The sequence below is a fragment of the Dasypus novemcinctus genome, chromosome 3, assembly GCF_030445035.2.
Source record: "Dasypus novemcinctus isolate mDasNov1 chromosome 3, mDasNov1.1.hap2, whole genome shotgun sequence".
Classification (NCBI taxonomy): domain Eukaryota; kingdom Metazoa; phylum Chordata; class Mammalia; order Cingulata; family Dasypodidae; genus Dasypus; species Dasypus novemcinctus.
Window position 1 is genome coordinate 37,286,557 of NC_080675.1, and position 21,779 is coordinate 37,308,335.

At 38.3% G+C, this 21,779-nt stretch overlaps 1 protein-coding gene across 50 annotated transcripts in view; it reads right to left on the reverse strand.

Annotated features, from left to right (window-relative positions):
- SIPA1L1 (signal induced proliferation associated 1 like 1) overlaps positions 1–21,779 on the reverse strand; it is a 399,857-nt gene that overhangs the window by 135,192 nt on the left and 242,886 nt on the right. For 49 of the 50 annotated variants that reach the window (XM_058293142.1, XM_058293172.2, XM_071213827.1 and 46 more), the window contains one exon: positions 10,252–12,046. In XM_058293142.1, the coding sequence (XP_058149125.1) occupies positions 10,252–11,749 (1,498 nt within the window). In that variant the 5' untranslated portion in view covers positions 11,750–12,046. Of the gene's footprint in view, positions 1–10,251; positions 12,047–12,672; positions 13,427–21,779 lie in introns of those variants that run through there. The other variant, XM_058293155.2, reaches the window with a different exon arrangement.

Below are 21,779 nucleotides of genomic sequence, written 5' to 3' on the forward strand. Positions count from 1 at the left end.
TGCAGAAACAAAGGCTACCAGGGTGATATGGGGCAGTGGTCACAGGAGGGGTGGGAGGTGGTTACAAAGACTTGGATACAAAGGAGGAGTTGGTCAGGTGGACAAGAGAGGAAGGGGAACAACCCTTTCTAATGCTTGCACTGACAAGGGGCAGGAAAGGCTGCTCCTCCCAGGAGTGCAATATGTTACAAAGCCCTCCCTACCCTGGCATCTATATGTGGGTTTCTATCCTTCACCCTGTTCCCTGACCTCCCACTCTACAGAGATATCTCTCTGTTAAGAGAAGGCACTGCATCTCCAGAGCTGGTCCTCAGCTCTCCCATGTAAGGGGAGGCCAGCTAGGGAAAGAAATCTGATCCACAGAACCACAGGGGTAACCAGGCCACATACACCAATCCACGTGGTCTTTATTCATAAATGCTGATAGGCAAAGACTACCAGGCAGCTAAGGAAACCAACAGCATGAAAGAAATAAACAAGAAAAAAACAACAACAGAAAATGTACTTGAACAGATATAGCTCACTCTAGAACAGGGGTTTTTAACCTTTTTTTGTTCTACAGACCCCTTTTCCAGTCAGGTAAAAACCGACTAATTCCACCCTATACTGTGAACTATTTAATAAATATATCACACCTACACCAACACATCCCCACAAGAATAATGTCTTCTTGAATTTCAATTCAAGCTCATGGACCCCTTGTTAAGAACTCCTGCTCTAGAAAAAGAACTTGGACCAAAAACGAAAAATTTAATACCAAAAAAGAAATGTGGACTATATAAAAAGGATAAATTATTATGATAAATAAGAACAGGAAACAAAAATAACTTCCTGGGGGATTAAAAAATATGACTGCTAAAATAAAATTCAGTGAATGGACTAAATAATAAAATCCATATCAACCCCTTATCCAGAAAATAAAATTGATGAATAAAGTACAAAAATACAAATTGCAACTATGAAAGAAAAAAATATAGGGTAAATTCAGGTGTTCCACCATCCATCTAAATGGGAGTTCCAGACTGAGGGAACAAAGATATTTTAAGACATAAACAGTTAAAATATTAGTTAAAGAAAAAAAAAAAAGCCCCAAAGCTTCTCATTTGTCTTCATTGCAAACACCATGAAGGCAGAGTTGTACTGACTTATGTTCTCCACATAAGGGCACCGTAACTGGCAGAGTAGATGCTCAATAAATGTTAAGTGAATGAATGCATAGGCATCATTTTAATTTTAAAATCCACCTAAAAATATGATGTGCACTCTAGTCAACAGTAAATTGATTAATGAATTGTATATGTATGTGTAAGAAAAGGATACAAAGCCATTTATTCAAATTAGGAGAGGAACCCTTTTCTGTAACTCTGTATTGTAATTTTTAGAATAAGCACGTATATATCTTTGGTGTATTTGTTTAAAGACTGTTTTTCTTCACCAGAATGTAAGCTCAGTGAGAGCAGTCTGTTTCGTTTCTCACTCTATAACTAAAACTATACCAGGCATGCAGTAGGCACACGTTCATATATGATAGTGGCCAAAGAGGGGAAATACTTCTCCCTGACAGTCTCCAGCTGCAGTGCCTTCAGATTTGTAATGGTTTTGAACAGAGAAATGCTCTTCTGGGGCAGCTCCCAGCCAACAAATGAGCCGGCCAGGGCCCTAGGGCCTGGCCATTTCTGCCCACAAGGGACTTCTCAAATGCACATTCTTTTTTTTGGAGCTTTCCTTTGCATTGGCTGAGACTTACCAGATCTGCATCAAGGTTTGAGCCTCCTTCCCCACCCAATCTTGCTCCCTTCCCCTCTCCTCTCACCGGGTCAGACCTGCATGTTGGTCTGAAGGCTGTCCTTGCTGAATTCTGCTTCCTTCCCATTTTATCTTTCACAAGTGTTACTCTCAATTCTCTAATAAATCACTTACACTCCTGTCTTGGTATCTGCTTCTCAGAATACCTGCATGACACAACATAATTGTTACATGATTAAGAAACTATTGTAATTTGGCAGACACGAGACTGGATTTTGAAGTAGGGCAGACTAGAGATGTAAAGACTAACAAGGAACCTATTACTCTTTTGCTAGAGACTGGGAGAGAGAGGCAATGAGGGCCTGAGATGCGACTATAAAATTGGGAACACTATCGGCAATTCAAAGGCAGACAGACTCAGAGGCCTTCTCAAAAGAATAAGTGGTTGAGGACAATGAAGAGGAGATGCCTCCCCATTTCAGATCCAAGTGACTCTGATAATAAAGGTGGCATTTATAAGAGAGCAATGATGAGGAAGGGCTTGTTTAGGGCAGAATACGATGAACTTAAAATATTTACATCTGGGTTTGAGATGACAACTAGATAGTCATCCAGGTGGAAACTGGCTGGAAATGCAGCTAGACCTGAGGAGATAATCTTGGAATAAAAGTATTTCGTTTGGATATAAACGTATAATGCTCATTATCTTATTCCAAAATTAACTTTTTTAGGTCACTAATTGTAAAAGGACATATATAATGCTAATGAAATAGAAATAGGAAAATAAAAGATGAACATGAAATCAAACAAATCCATAATGAAGGCTATAAAACTGAGCATCAAATTTGGCTTTGGGAGCTAAGGTATAACAGGAGAGACAGTAAACCAACCAACTATATAGCTCCCATCTAAAAGGCAAGTGTTTGATGATAGTTATCAGAAAACAATTCCTGGCACCAAATTGTAAAATATATTTCTGAAAGGGAACTTTCTAAAGGGGCTGCTGAATGATGTAATGGGCAATGCCTTCATTAATAGTTTTACTGCAAAAACAAACTCCATTTTTCTATGACTGACTCTTTTAATGACTTTAAATAAAAAGTCAAGTGTTTAAGCAAATGCAGCACCTTCTGACAGTCGCTCTTGATGTTAAAATAAAACATATACCTAGGATTAGGTGAGGCCCATGTCCTTTTAATCAACTTGCATGAACCTCTGAACTGAGATGGCTCATGCAGTGTGAAAGCCAACATGCCTCAGAGATCAAGAACAGTTAAATAATGCTGGGAGTCACAAGAGCATCAAGAAAGGAGACAATGTTTTCAAAGAAGCAAAGAAGCAAAACTTTAATGCTTAATACTTTCTTTGCTCCTGGTAGCCCTGAGCAGATAAAAGACAACAGGAAAACACATTTTTACTAGGTTAGTTTCTTAAAAGGTTATTTAGTGCCCCAAATCTCCCTCTAAAGCAATGGTTCTCAATCCTGAAAATACATCCGAGGAGCTTTAAAAATACAGAGAGATGCTCTATATTATGATTCAGTTGTCTTGAGGTATGACCCAGAATCAGTATTTCTTAAAAGGTTGCCTAGGGAGTGGATGTGGCTCAAGTGGTTGAGCTCCTGCCTCCAACATGGGAGGTCCTGGTTCAGTTCCCGTTGCCTCCTGAAAGAACAAAAACAAACAAGCAAAACAAATGAAAAAACCAATTCAGGGAAGCTCATGTGGCTCAGTGTTTGAGTGCCAGCTTCCCAGATAGGAGGTCCCAGGTTTAATCCCAAGCCCCCCAGAGCCTTAAAAAAAACTGCCTAGGTGATCCTAATATGTAGCCATTTTCTAAGATGCTCTCCTATAAGTATCAGGCACTCCTCTACCTTCTGATTAGAGATAAATACAATGTAGGAATCTGTAATCATTTATTAATGCCATGTACTTTGGTAAAATCTGTATCTTAGTCTTTATCATAAACTGGGGATAAAACTACTCACAGGGTTGTAGTGAGGTTGAAATGAACAAATATTTATAAAGAATTCAGAATAGTTCCTAATACATAGTAAGGCCTATATCAATGTCAGCTTGTATCATCATCACCATCATCAATACTATTCAATACTAATCAATAATACTATGCTGTGATATTATAGCACACAAACTAGAATTTACATGACTGGCCATAAATTAGACAGTATATCAAGAGAATTATAGGTAATTCTAAGATATTCTAATCTTAATAAAGGTAAAAAAAAAAAAAGTTATTGAGGTCAGAAGCTCATCAGAAGCAAAATTAGCCCAGTATTCTGATTTTTGGTCCTACTGTCAATGCCCTAAAATAACATTAGAGACTATTATAACATATGGGTTTAGTATAATACCTGTTTGTAGCCATGAAAAATTAGGTATCCCATCCTTGGCTCATAACATTTCTTAAGGAAAATAAAACACTACTAATATAATTTTGAATAGTAGTATCTAGTCTAGAACAAGGGATAATTATAAAGATTGACCAGGACAAAAATCTGAAATAATTTCAATTCATTATTTTATTGGGGAAAAAAATACTTTTCTATTCACTTCCACAATCTAATCTATTTATCTTCCTAATCAAAGGCAAAGGAAAGAAAATCACCTTTCTTATATATATATGCCTATATATAGATGTGTGCATGGATTTCACATAGCAGAATATTTGGAGAACTACCTTCAAATGAATTATATAAAGTTCATGTGTTCACAATAAAAAAATAAAGACAAGGACATTAAAACAATAAATTATTATAAATGCAGAAAATCTTTCACTATTAATTATGACATAAATTAACTACTAAGTACAAGAAGCACATAGCATGGTTTGTTAACACAGACTTGCTGCCTCTGGAGTTCTTCCTTTACCTAAAATACAAAACTGTCCACATCAAAAAACTAAACAAAGAATAATGATCCTTAAGGCATCCCATTATACTTTCCTCAAGCCTAATGTTGCTGTGCTTACAGGACTTTTTTAAAAGACAGAAAGAAAAAGAGGAAGTCAACAAAATAAGCAAAAATTTTAGAAATATGCTTAATTGAATGGTATTCCTTTATATGCTATATGTACCATAAAATAATCACTAAAAGTCTTAAAAGCTCTCAGTGAAGTAGCTTCATTTAACAGACTGAAACTTGGTAACCAAAGTGAGAATATATCAATGATAAAGAAGTCACTTCAAGTGCAAATGAATTTAAGTGTGCATATTTCAAAGCGGTGCTAAAAAATGGCTGATTACAAGAGGGTGAGAAATAAAGAAAGAAGATCTGACATTACAATAGCAACTAAAATCTGGCATGTTTGTCTCCTCAACCTGGATAAGCCTGGGGCCTGGAATACTGCTGAAACTGATTTGTGAACATGTGTGTGTGTTAAGATGGGGAGAGGTACAGGTGTAGGAAGGAGAACAGCAACAGTAGGATGTACCATCAAATCTGGTGGCTTAAAAGTTATCAGAAGAATAATTAAGTGCCCAAGCACTAGCTTACCATCTTTTCAGAAGTACTGGGAAAATATTCTTTGACGAGCTTCAGACTAGATAACGACAGATTCCCCTGGGCACTGGGCAGTAGGAAGAGGGATATAACACCTTCAAGAGCTTGACTTTGAGAATGATGCCCCACCAGCATGCAGATAAGCCTATCAGCATTGCTAGCAATGGAGCAGCAAATGCTACTGCCAAGGCAACCCATGAGCTTCTTGGTCTTCCATTAATAAATCCTTCAAAGAGGATTTAGGGAGGACATGCCTCAGAGACAATTTCAGTGCAAAACTGGATAGTCACAGAAAGTAAGAAGTAATGGCTAGGAAAAAGTCCCTTCTTCAACAGGCCATGTGGTTTACAAGGAATGTCATAATTACTCTATAATTTAGTATTTTCCAGTTACACATTTCCTCGGTACATCAATCATGGTGACTGTTTAAATAAAAACTAAATATAAAATATATATACCCTCAAAGGGACATCAATCAGATTAATATTAAGTAGGCTGCCCTACTGCCTAGCTTGTGCAGAGGACATGGTTGTACTACTTGAACTTCTATGACAATGATGGGTTCATTTCTTGGTTCGTGGAGCATTAAGTGAGGAGGTCTAAATAAAGCACAAAGGAATAAAACAATGAATGTTAGCTGTATCATTACTGTCTTTTAATAATGGGTGAGTCTTTATAACACAAATAATAGGAAAGCGGTTGTGGCTCAACTGATAGAGCATCCGCCTACCACATGGAGGGTCCAGGAGTCGATACCCAGGGCCTCCTGACCTGTGGTGGTGAGCTGGCCACACGCAGTGCTGCTTGAGCACAAGAAGTGCCGTGCCACACAGGGGTGTCCCCCATGTAGGAATCCCCCACGTGCAAAGAATGTGCCCCGCAAGGAGAGCCACCCCATGCGAAAAAAGCACAGCCAGCCCAGGAGTGGCGCCGCACAAACGGAGAGCTGATGCAGCAAGATGATGCAACAACAAAAAAGCGACACAGTTTCCCCGTGCCTCATGACAAGAATGCAAGCGAACACAGAAGAACATACAGCAAGTGGATACAAAAAGCAGACAACAGGAGAAAGGGGAGAGAAATAAATAAAATAAATCTCAAAAAAACCCACAAAAACACAAATATCACACACACTAGCAAAGTAGTAGAAAAGTGGGTGGGAGACTGGACTGGAAAGAAGATTTATGATGTTTTACTTATTTTAATAAGTACAAACAATTAGATTAAATCTATTGGTCCAGCATCATTCCATCTATGGCTTTAGCTGACTTATAAATTAGGGCCACATATACTCTAAAGTATTTATTTGCATAATAATGTTTACAAAAATAATGTAATATTAGTGAGGGCAGCTTCACGAGCTGAACACAATTAAATTTTACACATAATGTTGGCTATAAAGTGAACCTCAGTAAAGTGAATTATTTTTTCCAACAACTTAGCCACACTTAAGTCAGGAATGCATCAAGGAGCAGAATGGAAAATATCTAGTGATGCAGAGGTTGAGGTGACAACCAGGTCAGTAGTGTTACACCCTGTTGCTGGAATATAAATTACAAATTACATTTGACAATGATGTACTCATTCAAGAAGACTTCAAAGGTTTTCTGATTAGGAAAAATACGTTACTGTACTAACTTTGGTGAATAAAAGCTATATGTCAAAAATTATACTAAAAAACAGAAATATTTAATTATTTGGCCCAAGATAAGCTATTATAGCAAGAACTCTCTGTAACTGACTTTCAAGGGGCCATCACTCTCAAAGCCAAGCTCTTACAGGTGCTGTATCCCTCTCCCTACCGCCAGTGTCCAGGGGAAGGTGTCATTAGGGTCTATGACTTTTATAGATAAACTTCCTGGGTTAACTGCTGCTCCCCTTTCCCTCTAAATTATGCTGAAGAATGCCCCATGGGGCACATGGAATGCTTTAGGCTATCAGGCAATCCTGAGGACCACAGAGGCTTCCTGCTCCCACCAGCTAGACTGCATGCCAACAAAGAGTTGGCAGTGTCCTACCAAGCCTGTTTATGCCAGTTGACTTGGTATTATAAATTATGAAATTTAATTAAATGTGAAAGCTGATGAAATGCAAGTATAACATTAAGTGCTGTTTCTATAAAAACTAAGTTGAAGTCTTGGAAATACTTAATAAAAGCAAGTTACTAAAAAAAGTTGTTGGATTAGGTGTGTACCAGATAAATTAAAATGAGGGAAAAAGTCATGAAATCTAAGATTCTGTACTCTGACTGCTTTGCTAATGTCTGTGTTTTTGCTCTTAGGAATTAGACTATAAATACAGGTCAAATTCAAAATAGAGAAAACACTGCCAAAAAATAAAAGTCCTTGACTTCACAATAAGAGTTTGACAAATAAATATATTTTTGTATGCTTTAATGAAAATACTGCAGCTGTGTACTTTTGAATGATTCCCAGCATTAACTGATATTTTCTTTTCAATTAACCAGTCCTAATCAAAGTAGGTAAGAGGGTCTTTCCCATGCATATTTGGAACTACTTTGGATTAGTGGCTTTAAAATTTATGAGGATTTATGATCTAAACAGGTTTACTCTAGAATACAGGTATTCAAATTTTTATTACATATTTTTGAATGATGAAATACTTCAGAGAAATTTCTGCCACACTTAAAAATATACCCCTTCTTTTTAGACTAATACAGTAGAGAACAGAGCACAGCAGTTAATAACATAGACTCTGGTCATACAAACTGAAATGTCAAATCCTGGCTCCCCCATTTACTAACTCAATGATATTATTTCACTTAACCATTCAAGTTCCAGGTTTTTTTTTTGTTTTTTCTATACACTAATTTGACTTTTTTTATACTTTATTTCTGGAGAAGTTTTAAACTTACATTTACAGAAAAATGAGACTGAAAGTACAGGCAATTCTCATATAAGCCTCTTCAAACTCCACTTTTGAATCTGGAAAACGGTATTAATAATAGCACCTACCTCTGTGAGCATTGAGAAGTTGAAATGAGAAATTGCATGTCATGTTGAATGCTTACCATTGTGCAAGGTACATAAGAGCACCAAAATGTTCACTATTAATATTATTATATTGCCTAATAAAGTGTCCACTATGACATAAATAAGATTAAAATGATGTTTTCTCTTATATTTGACTCATCGTCAGTGCCAGTTTTGGGCAAGATGGCCTCTTAATATACAGATAGCTCAAAAACACCTGTGGAAAATTTTTCCAAGTACAGTAAAGCAGTGGTTCTTAGCAAAGGGCAATTTTACCCCCAGGGATATCTGGCATCGTCTGGAGATATTTTTGGTTGTTACAACTGAGGTTGGGGGATGTAACTGGCATCTACTAAGTGAATTGTCTTGGGCTTAAACCAGTGATTCTTGAAAGGAGTGGATTTTGCTCCCCTTTTCCCCTGCCCCCATGGAGATTTTTGGTTATCATAACTTGGAGGGGTTGGATGCTACTGGATGGAGGCCAGGGATGCTGCTAAACAGTCCACTTGGCAGAGAACAGCCCCTTCAATGAAGAATTATCTGGCCCCAAATGCCAGGAGTAACAAGGTTGAGAAACCCAGCACCCTAAAGCGCAGTACAAGTAAAAATTGATTTCTAAAATCTGAACTCCAGAAAATTATTTGGAGAAAGTAAAGATTGTTTAAAAATGAAATTGGAATTTTCATAATCATATGGATTCTCCTATGCATGTCACAGATATCTCGGAATGAAACATGGATATTTAGTAATGAGACAAGATTTCTTTTGGTCATTAAATTCTTAAACAGGATTCATCATGTAATAATCATAAATAGATTTTATTCTCAAATGAATAATATCATAAAGTTATCATGAGTACTAGATTTGAAATTCAACTTCATTCAGAAGAATATAGCTAAATAAGATTCAGACCCCCAACATAGTAGATGGGAAATCAAAATGCTACTTGAGAAGTCTGCAGACAGGGAGACTTGCAACAAAGGCCTACCTTTACCTGGCTACAGAGGTTACTGGTCTAGTGAATATGGACAAGGTTGGTATGCATCCTTTGTTAGCAGTCATCCTCTTTCCCAGCTTGGGAACATGCACAACCTAAACTCATTCCTGAATTAATAATGCTGTTCAGAAATGCTATTAGAAAACACATAAAACTTCATTTATATTACTTTTAAATAAATCACAAGGGCTTTGGTAAAAGTAGAAGATAAAACTGCACATTAAATATAATTTCAACAATATATGTACCTGTTAATAAAGACCTTAAATAAAATAAATTTTAAAAAACCACCAAAGTATGTATATCCTTTCCTCACAAAAAAGAAAAGGCTGGAAAGGAGGTTGCCAACATGTTAAGGGAACGTATCTCTTTGGTGCCTTCTCTATTCAAATCCAGAAGACCTATAATCTCATTCTTTGCTCTGAGATTTACTGGTTCAATAGATTTTTTCAAATAACATAATTCTCACAAAAATTCCTGACATGGGTAAGAATGTACTATAATTCCCATGGACTGATGTGGACATTGAAGCAGAAAACAAATGATCCTGTACTAACTGTGAAAGTGCTAAATACACGAAAGGCAGTATTGATTGCTTTTGCAAATCTTAGAAGAAAAGTCTATATTCACAATATTTTAACTTTATACTTTCAGGTGACTAAATGACATTTTTCCCTAAAGATGGCATAATAGCAAGTCTCCTACACAATGGAAACCATTATTTCATCCACCTCATCAAAGTTTAAAAAAAAATCAATATTTAATATAGAAAACATTTTTATACAGGAAAGAAAGAGTAACCCAAAGAGTGCAAAAAACTAAATTGCAACAACAGTTACTTAACTATAACCATCAAGGAAGATTAAGAACTCATGCAAAGCTTATGTCGCACTGCCAAAAAAAGTATTTACTATATTTACTATACAGTATTTTACTTTTTCCAAAGAGTACAGCAAAATGAAATAAAAAAAAAATAAAGTAAAAGATCTCCACTCACCCTTCTGATAGAAAAACTTCCTATAATAGTATGCACCAAGATCCACGTGTTCCACAATATATCTTTTCACTCTATCTAGATGCAACACCAAGTTTTCCTTGGGCACTTCAAGTACCGCCACTCCTGCATTTGTGCAATGGGAGCTAAGGGCAGACTCAAAGGAGGCACTTTCACAGCCACTAAAGGAACCAGAATTTGATTTTGAAAGGCTAATTTTCCTCTCGCCTTCTCCACCTATCTCATTCCGAAAATACGGACAGCTCATTACAAGTTCGTTGCTTTTATCATCTCCCTGGTCCATGCTTAGGCTTCCTTTGGAATTCAGGTCCTCTGTGCTGCCCATGGGGGAGCTGAAGCTGGCTGAATGGGACAAAGGTCCAGAGACCAATGATGCCACGGCAGCTGCCGAAGCCCCCGTGGTGGTATTTCTCCTCTTAATAACATTGTGCCTGTTCATGATTGCCTCATTCAAATCAAATAATATACTCTGGACATCATAATGGGCAAAGCACTTTGGACAAGTCCAGGGTCTGACAGAGTCTTCTGATCGGTTATCTTCAAGATCTGACGATTTCCCAAGTTCATCACCTTTGGCATTGCGTAATTTACGAAAAATGGATGAGTCTCCAGTTTCAGACTTGGAACGTCTCTTAAGTGGTTTTTCCCTTTCCTTAAAGAGCCTGAGGTTCTCCCTCTGTGAGATGGGCCCATCTATAACATCCAAAGAGAAACCAGAACCCTTGCCTCCACCACCGATAAGAAAGTCACTGAGCTTGGTTGGAGTTGGACCTCGATCAGATTTGTCATCTTTGTAGCCCTTTAATAAATCAAAAAAGCTTTCTCCAGACGTTCCCTGCTTATCAATTGAAGATGTGCTACCATACTCCCTGTGCAATGATGGTCCAGTCTTATATGTGGGTGAGATACATTCATCAAAGCTATCCACATCCAGTTCACTTATGGTGATATCACTGTTGCTCCGCTGCCGTATTCTGCGAAGAGCTTTCCTGGGAGAGCTGGGATAGGCTTCCGGCATGAGAAATCTGGAGTCCATGCTCTCCGACGGTCTTGTCTTGTTTTTCAGTGTGTTCTGTATGCTTTTCAACATGGCTGAGTCACTGGAGTTGAGGCTAACAGAACTTCCCTGACTCACAGGGCTGCTTTTGGAGGACATGCTCTCAAGGCAACTTGAGGTTTCTATTTCCTGGCTTGAACGGCTAGATTCTTTTACGTTTTCTTTCCTTGGGGGCCAATCTGCAATCCTTGCCCTAACCCCCATCTTTGGGACTCCAGGGGTCGAGGTTATATGGTGAGAACCCTCATTTCGAGGGGGCCCTACAGGAGCCATCACTGAGGATCCTAAGCTGCCATTTTGGGACCTGAAACGCCGCATGTAGAAGTCATCGGTGTGGACTTTGGGAGTGCCATCTTGTCCGACGATGGAGGCCCTCTCCGTGGAAACAGGCCTTTCCGTCTGCGACCTTTTCAAGCTGGTCATGATGTAAAAGCAATCACACTTAAATTCCTACAGAAAGGACCATCATATCTGGGTTTTAAATATGCACTTCCCTTTTGGAGAACAGCTTCCAGAAAAAACAACAGCTGCATGAGATCTTAATCTTTTTCATTTAAAAGGTTAAATGATGCCTTATTTTTCAAACCAGTGAAAATCCAGATGTTCAAAATAATATAATCCACAATAATTCCTTGGCTTCACATTAATAGATGGGTTTCTTTCAATGGAATGGAACTTGTATTACTGTGATTCTGTGAATGCCATAATCCCATGCTTGCTCTAAAAGAGAAAAGGACAAGTTGAATTAGTATTTGATAAAAACATCCAAAAATAAATATGCAACTGCTGAAACCATATATATGAAAACAAAAGACTCAATAATGGGTTTGGTTAACAATCTACAATCTGTACTTAGTAAAGCAAGTACGAAAGAAAGGAATAAAGTGAGGCATTTAATAAAATCCACCACTGAAAATGTAAAAGGGAAAAAATAAAGAACTATTAAGACTTCAGCTTAACTGACTCCTTTCAAACTGGGGGAAGGGACATCTTGTTCTAGGACACGGAGGCTCCTCTCCTAGAAAGACCTTTGCTCCAATGACTTCTAAAAACACAGAACATTGTAAATCACTGTGCTGACCAGAAGTTCAAGACGCAACTAACAACATCAGACAATTAGTGAAAAGCACAGCCAGGTTTTTTTTGACAAAACTAAGCATTTAAAAATGATTTTATCGACTGTGTTGCAATGCTCATATCTTTCATATTCCAAAGCAAAGCTTGTTTTTTGTTCCTTACAAAGCTTTAACATAGTTGGCAAGAGCAAATACAGCAGAGAGAAAATAAGCAGGGTTTTCTCTGAGCCATTATAGCCATTAGCACTCTTCTTCTACTTTATTACTTACCCAGACAAGGAATATTTCAGAAGGACTCTGACATTCACCACCATCTCTTCCAAGCTCTCCTTAGTTTCATCTACTCTTAAAGCTAGAAATATTTCACCAATTAACAAAATGCCTGCATTTCCTTATGCATCACAACCTACCCCGCCCCATCAGTGTTAATTTATGGAGACAGTAGAAATAAATTGCTGCTCTCTACAGACATCTCCATACTACCCAACAGATTACAGAGAACTGTTAACATCCTTTCAGGTGACTGGCGACAAAAACGAACTTCCACGTGAGCATGTCATTCAGTAGGCAAAAAGCACAAATCCCGAGTCCAAAATCCTGCATGGTTGCGTACATCCTGAAAATAACAGCAGAGGATGGAAGACTCCACAAATTACACAAGATGTGGCCTTTAAATTCTTGCCAAATAGATGTTTGGAAAGATGCTGCTGAACCAGCACTGCACTGACAGGGCAGCATTGTCTACAAATCACTGCTCTGACACCCGGAGGACAGCCCCGCACGCTGCACTCTCCGCTCAACGGGAACAAGCACTTACTTCCACAATAATTAAGCATCTCGCTAGTCGGCTTCCTGCCTCCAAGGCAGCCGCTTTAATTTCCCCTGCAGTACGCACCATCATTTTAGAAGGTTGGCTGCTATTTATAAGCTGGAACATTTAGGGGTGTTTCAAAAATGCACACTGCCTGCAGAATGTGGAGCTAGGCAGAGAGCTCCGGCTGGGCTCCTGCTGCTGGGTCTGTGCAGTGATTCTGAGAAACACCAATTGTTTTCACTCTCATTCCTCTTCACCATCTTTTCTAAAAGGGACAATGGTTTTGCGTAGCAACCTAATTAAACCTGACTTTTGAGCTTTCTAGATGCTTTTATCATCAAATGACTAAGATTTTCTTTACATTTCAGAACTTTACATGCTCCTCTTTCAACTGTAACCCCTCAAGGGAATACATGCTAACTGTTGCTTCCACAGGCAGTATGGGGCAGCACATGCAGCCACAGGAAAGGTTCAAGAGATGCTCCTTGAGGTGCTCCTCGTAAAAGGGGAAGGAAACCAGCCAACTGAACCAAAATGCAAAGTAGACACCAGTCCATCTAAAAAAAAAAAAATCTAAACCAGAATCTATGAGCTATTTTCCATCTAGGAAAAGATGCTGAGTATTTGAAATGAAATATCTTTTAAAGAAAGAATACTTTACACTAGCATAAAGAATAATTCTAAGTAGATGCCTACAAAAATAGTTTCAATATTTCTCACAACCTCACAGAAATCCAAATAATCACCTTCCATTTCCAGAAACTCTGTTCTCCCAAAGGCCAACACATCAACCCCACCATGAGAAAAACTAATTTTTGTCACATTTTATTTCTCTGAGAAAATGGTTTATTGCAGAATGTTGTTTTTAGGACATTGAGAAGTTCTATGGAATGCAAGAAGAAACTAAAACCAAGCACTAAAATACAAACAAATAGAAGTGACTTGGCCAACACTACTAAGTGTATTTCTCTTTAAAACCATATCACATGCTTCATATATAAACATATTATGTATAGGTATATATGTGTATACATGTGTATGTGTTTATATATATACCTATACATTTTAGGACCAAATAAAAATCTTACTTTTAAACATAAAAATTTCTTATTAAAAAAAAAAAAGGCCAAGCCTTCTTCTACATCTTAATTATAATAACTCAAATTTTTCTTCTTTTCATTTCAAAATATAGATGGGGTACATAAAGGGAGAGAATAGTCACAATTTAACAACCTGTAAACACTGGGAAAGTTTGAGAGTGGAGACTAAGTTAAGTAATAGATTCTTTTCCGTCATTATAACCTTCCTTCCTACCTGCTCTCTTTCTCTCCCTTTCCCCATCCTTATTCAGAACATGAAAACCCCATATACAGATTGTGACATCAACCCAATGAGGAGGACAGGTTGGAGAGAATCAACTCGTATTTAGAAATGAAGTTCTAGAATGGCTGTTTTCTAATATCAGCTGTACCATAAGTCTTAATCAGCATGCGTCTGGGTAGATATGAATTCTTAAACGACCAACACTGGGAGCCTGATCATAGAGTGGATAATATTTTTTGCTTATTTTATGACTGCTACTCAATTATCACCAGGAAGACTGCTCAGAGGAAACATTTAGTATCTCTAGTTGAAAAGGACTGACAAGAATATAAAAAGTAGCAACAAGAATTAAGATCAAGTATTAGTATTAGTATTGAAGACATTATTCATGACATTACAAAGTCCATAAAGATAAAAAGGCTCACTTACAAAGCAGAAGTGACTTGTCAAAGGGAGGAGAATCACTAATAAGAATTATAACTCCTTTCTATGAGAATCATTCCAAAATCTTTTCCTAGTTCATTTACTAGGTTTAAATACAATTAAGCCTCCTTTAAAAGTGGTACAATATAAACCTCGGACACTGACTACCACATGTAGAAATACATATGCCTTGCACTTATTATTAAATTTACAGCAAAATAAAGTATTCATGTGTATCAAATGATGACAGATCATCTTTAACACCTCAAAAACCTATTCCTTAGGGCGACTAAAATAGCAAACATATGTTGATGATTATTAGCAATTCTCTCAATTATCAAGAAACCTGCCCAAGCATCAATAAATATGGTAAAAAGCTACAGAATTAAACAGAAGAGCAATACTAATTCATACCATGTCACCTGCATCTGTTGAAAGAGTAGGCTATTTAAAACATTTTCCCTGTTGTATGTTTATTGCTACAGGTACTATTTAGGTCCATGGTAGATTCATTTAGCTAGCATACCAATCCCATCTAGTGCGATCACTGTTTAATTCAATACATTTCTGTAAACTATATGAGAGAACAAAAAGACTCATTCAAATTCTCCTGATAGTCCTTTCATCTCCGGAGTTCTGTCACAACTAACCTACCACCCCCTTTTCTTATAAGGCCATTCTTCTGGCAGTGCTTCCTTTTCTTGTCTAAACTGCCCCCAGCTTTTCTACATTCTCTTCTGCACAGTCCACAGAAGTGGTGCTAGGGATATCTCAGGAAACAGCTCCTCCCTTCCAGGACGCTGCAGGTGAAGCAGGGATGCAGACAAGTAAAACAGGTGAAGTGTGGTAAAGCTCATGACAGGGACATGCATGCATCATGCCACCTCTGTACTGTTCTCATTCTGACTGCACACTCCTTTACTAATAGTGTCTATCTCTTGGTTGGACTAAGTTGAACTGTAGCTGGTCAGTTCTCAGAACATCAGGCCCCCAAGACTGCTGGAAGTGGCATCTCTAGGGACCTCTTCATTGCCAAAAAGTCTTTGTCATTCTAGCTCTTTGAGGTTATAAATATAATCTTAACTCCTCCCTCCATTTCCTAAAACTCTCTCATCTCTTGACCTCTGTTCTCTCCCTTTTTGCCCATTCCTCAGTATCCTTAGTGGGTGGTATCCCTGGCCTATTTCTCTTACCATGCTTCCTATTTTGGGATGGGGATGTGAAGAGTATTACTACTAGGATGCACAAGAATACAGCATTAGGATGGGATAGCAGGGATTGATACACAGGAGCAAAAGTATTATTATGGACAGCAGAATATTTATTTGGTTGGATCACAAGTTGACTGTGTAACTGAATGAAGACAGAGCACTAAAATTACCTAGGGACATATCTGGGTGGTTACCAGTAGTCTGACTGCTGATGTCATAGGTATTTGCAGCTTTAAATATCAACTCTATGCTGTTAACACTCCTGAACACCATATAAAATATATGTAGGGAAGTGAATTTGGCTCAACTGATAGAGTGTCCACCTACCATATAGGAGGTCCAGGGTTCAAACCCAGGGTCTCCTGACCCGTGTGGTGAGCTGGCCCACGTGCAGTGCTGATGCACGCAAGGAGTGCAGTGTCATGTAGGGGGGGTCCCCCACGTAGGGGAGCCCACGTGCAAGGAATGTGCCCCACAAGGAGAGCCACCCCACGTAAAAAACGCACAGCCTACCCAGGAGTGGCACTGCACACACAGAGAGCTGACACAGCAAGGTGACGCAATAAAGAGAGACACAGATTCCTGGTGCCGGTGACAAGAGTACAAAAGTGGACACAAAAGAACACAGCAAATGGACACAGAGAGCAGACAATGGGGGGGAGGGGGAGAGAAATAAAAAATAAATCTTTAAAAAATATATATATGCAGATGTCTACTTGATATCTTCATTTATCTGTTTCTAAATTTTCTGCAATGAACCAATATTGTACTTACAAGCAAAAAAATGGAAAATAAGTTTTTAAAGAAAAAAAAATAGATGGAAATATTAATTTTTTTCCCCCAAGAAACAAATGGGTGGTAAGGAAGTGAGAACAATGAATAATTCAAGGAACTGAATGGAAGTCACAATACAGGAAACTTTTTGGGGGCCAATGGCATAAAGAACACAGATTAAAGGCTACAAAAGTAAATGTGGGGAACCCCTCCTCCAAAAAAAAAAAAAACCACACCAAAAAAACAAAAGCAATAAACTATAACTCCTGCCCTGAAATAATTTATAATGCAGTATGGTACATTCACCAAAAACATGTTCATTCCTCATCAAATGCTTTTATATCCCCAAATAGGTTGCTGACAGATTAACTTGTATATCCTCAATTACAGGGCCAGTTCTCAATGTTTCAGGGCAACCGAAGGAATCTTCATGATGAATGACCATATAAATGTTCAGATAATATAGAGGTATACAATTTTAGAGTACTTATCAAAATTTCCATGTAAAAAATTTGTGAAGTTGTGTACACAGATTTAGAATACCTGCAAATATTCTTACTTCAGAATGTAAAAGAAAAGTTTATTTTAAAATAGAAATACTTCATAGTATTTGAATATTAGATTAGCTAAGATAACCAAATAAGGTGAACTAGTTTCTTTACATTCCTTCTTGGTTTTCCTGAATTTTCACTCACATTATGTATGTGACAGTAACATCTTAGACAGAAGGGATGTTTCACTCTTTCAAGTTAGCCTGAAACAAACACATCTCTGTGCAGTGTCATAGAACGACTTGCCCACATACATTTTAGATCAGAATTTTACCCTTCCTTTATTTCTTTTCTTTCCTTCAACAAAAAGCAGAAAATATTGAGGAAAATGCAGTTGATAAAACTAGTTCCATGCTCTTCAAATATTCACAGTCTAAAAGACAACACTAATGCAGACAAAATGGATTCAAATAGTTTTGCAATGAAGTTTAACAAAGTGAATAAAGAAGTTATGAATACAAAACTTACTATAAGAGAATAAAAAGTTTCACTTGAGATTTGGAGACAAAAAGGCAATTTGAAAGGCACCTCTTCGGCCAGTTAATTAAGAACCGAAAGAGAGCCCCTTTGCCACCTCCATGACTACCCACCTCCTAACTAAAAAAGTTCAACGAAGGAGGTTACATTTCAAAGGCCAATTTAAGACTTGAAGTTACTTTGTGCAACTGAAGGTGAAGGAAAGAACATGAAAATTTGGCTGAAAGTGATGGTTGAAGAGGAGTGATAGAATAAGGGAGGGGGGTGGGAGTCACACGGTGTAATTACTGATAAGTAGTGAAATGATTCAATAGCTGGCAAAATAAAGAAGACTAGAAATAAACAAAGGCCAGATTGCCTGCAAATGTGAATATTTAGCTCTTATATTTAACTATGACTAAGCTTATTCAATAAGCAATTAATATAATACAAAGAGCCAGGTGTAAGGAGCCCAAAGTAGAAAGGTAGATGTGAATCAGAATTATTAAAGAAAGAAAGAACTTAGGAGCAGTAAATTAACACTTTAATGGAAAAGGAACCAGAGCTTACCAACTCATCAGGGCCACTCAAGAGTTTCCATGCCTGGCACCAGGAATATCATGAGTCCAGACGGGACCAAAGAAGCAGATGAATGTTATAAATGCACTAATGTTTTCATTAATATTCCTTTAAAATAAATTTAAAAACAAACTAACACTGCACAGAGATCTATTACTGAACAGCTGGCTTATATCTATTACATTCTCATCCTAAACAACTTATTATCAAATATGATCTGGGAATGAAGTATGATGAATACACCCTTGGTCACCAATGATGAAATACTGCACTATGTAAACTTTCAATTATTCAAATCACCAAACAAGTTCAAGTTCTACAGATGCTAGGTCTTTCCAAGGAGGTGTTCTTATGCTAACATACCTAACTAAAGTAAAATCAAAGAGGAATATAAAAAACATAGAGGAAAGGGGTTGTGGCTCAAATGACAGAGCATCCGCCTACTATATGTAGGGTCCAGGGTTTGATACCCAGGACCTCCTAAACCATGTGGTGAGCTGGCCCACACACAGCGTTGCCATTTGCAAGGAATGTGATGCCATGCAGGGGTGTCCCCTGCACAAGGAATGCACCCCACAAGGAGAGCCGCTCCACGCAAAAAAATGCAGCCCCGCCCAGGAGTGGCACCGCACACACAGAGCTGACGCAGCAAGATGACGCAACAAAAAAAGCGACACAGTTTCCCAGTGCTGCATGACAAGAATGCAAGCAGACACAGAAGAATATAAAACAAATGTACACAGAGAGCAGACAATAGGGGGGAAGGGGAAATAAATAAAGTAAATCCTTAAAAAAAAAAAAAAAAGGTGTTTAAAATTTTAAAAAAACTGAAAAATTAAAAAAAAAAATCAAAGTATAGTTCTAAAAAAAATAAAACAGAGTATTAACGATGCTAAGATGGGGAAGCGGACTTGGCTCAATGGATAGAGCATCCGCCTACCACATGAGAGGTCCAGGGTTCAAACCCAGGGCCTCCTGACCCATGTGGTGAGCTGGCCCATGCAGAATGCTGATGCGCGCAAGGAGTGCCATGCCATGCAGGGGTGTCCTCCTGAGTAGGGGAGCCCCACACACAAGGAGTGTGCCCCGTAAGCAGAGCCACCCAGCCCGAAAGAAAGTCCAGCCTGCCCAGGAGTGGCACTGTGTACATGGAGAGCTAGCGCAGCAAGATGGTGCAACAAAAAGAGACACAGATTCCCAGTGCCACTGACAAGAATACAAGTGGACACAGAACACACAGCGAATGGACACAGAGAGCAGACAACTGTGGGGGGAGGGGGGGAAGGAGGGAGGCAGAGAAATAAATAATAAATCTTAAAACAAAAACAAAAAAGAGCATATTTCAGACTGACACGGAAGTCCCCTCATGCCCAACAGCCTCCATTTTATTTCCTCACAAGAGTCTAGGGACCTGGGAATATCAGGCACAGCTGCCACCTAAACAAAGATTGTCCTTCTCAGAATCTTTCTTCTGCAGAGTTTTGGTCTAAATTTTAACACTGTCATCATTTAGACTCACAGGCCAACATCCTAGAGAGCATTATTAAAATAATATGGCTATTGATCACTTAAGGAACTAAAACTGTGTTTTAGCCTGCAGAGAAAGAGTCTGGTAGTATTTATGTTCTCCTCTGAGGGCAGAAGGGATATAAATGGCCTGAACTGTTACTAAACCAGATTTAAATTGGATAAGCCCTGAAAATTACCTTTGATCCACAAAGGATGAAATATTTAAAAACTGCAGCTGAGAATCTGCTGACAGCTTTTCAGGCCGCAGACATGGGTTATCTGAGCACCATCTAGTGCTCTGCACTAAGCCAGTCCCTGTTGGTAACAGGGAAGGAACATTTCCACCCTGGCATCCCTATAATCTGGGGAATGTAGAAAACCAAAGAGAAAACATAATTTCCTAAATGGCTTTATTAAGGATATCATGATATTCTCATTTGAATATTTATACTTGTTCCAAAAAGAATTTAAGGAAGCACACTTGAAAAAGCACATTTATATTTAGCTTAGGAAAGGAGTAGAAAGTAGCATCAATAAGAACAATGGATAACATAAAGGTCTTCTAATGCACAATAATGACCCAAATCATCATTAATGTCAACAATGGCCATATTTCACTTTCATAGACTTTAAAAATACCACCCACAGATCAAGAACTTAGAAGAAAAAAATTAAAACATAAAACCCTTCTGCATTGCCTTAACATTTCCTTAAATACAGATTGCCTGTGACAATATTTGTCTGTTTCACTGTACCCTTATTTCTGGGCATAACCTATCTCCCCTAGAGGGTCTTGAGAGTGCAGGACTCATCCATTTCACTCATACATGTGCATTCCTCCAATCCTCACAACCACTCCATGAAGTATATCCATTCTATAAATGAGGAAATGGGTTTCAGAGAAGTGAATGATGTGCCCAGAGTCATAATGCTAAGTGTACTGCATGAGACACAAAGTGCTCACTGCAAAGTGGGCTCTCTCTCTCTCTCTAAACACTGGACTGATAGCAAAAGAATTTATGGCAGAGAAACTACTCTGAAAATACATTTCAAAAGAAAAAGTCCTGTCATTTTAGGAGGAGTATCGCTTGTGAAGTACAAAGCTGGCATGTATCTCTATCTAAGCACGGTTTGAAATACATCAATTGGGAGAAAAAGTATTAATTAACAATTGACTTCCTTAAAATGCTGCAGTGGTCAAGGCACATGTCTTTTGGGAACTTTCAGTGGCTCACTGCCACTCCATTAATGTCTAATTTATGACTAGAATCCAAGACCAACTGGCACCTGCCTCCTTTTCATAAAGCTCGCTGGACAACTAAGCCTGAAGAGAGGGTCTCTCTGACCTTACATTTGGAATTTAAAACTAATACACCTGGTCACTCCACTTGAGGATCTGATTCCTAAGCCATGTTTCTTGCACCAGGGGGCCCATTCTCCTAAAAATGCCTCCCTTTCTACTACTGTTATTAACTGAATTGTATCTCCAGAAAAGATATGTTCCTGTCCTAACCCCTGGTCCTGTGAATGGAAACTTACTTGTAAAGAGGATCTTTGAAGACATGATTAGTTAAGATGAGGCCAAATTGGAGTAGGGTGAGCCCTAATGCAACATAACTGGGGTCCTTATAAAAAGGGGAAATCCAGGTATAGTAAGAGGCATTGACAGAGAAAGAGACGGCCACCTGATGGAGGCAGGGGTGGGGTTATGGCACCACAAGCTGAGAATGCCAGAAG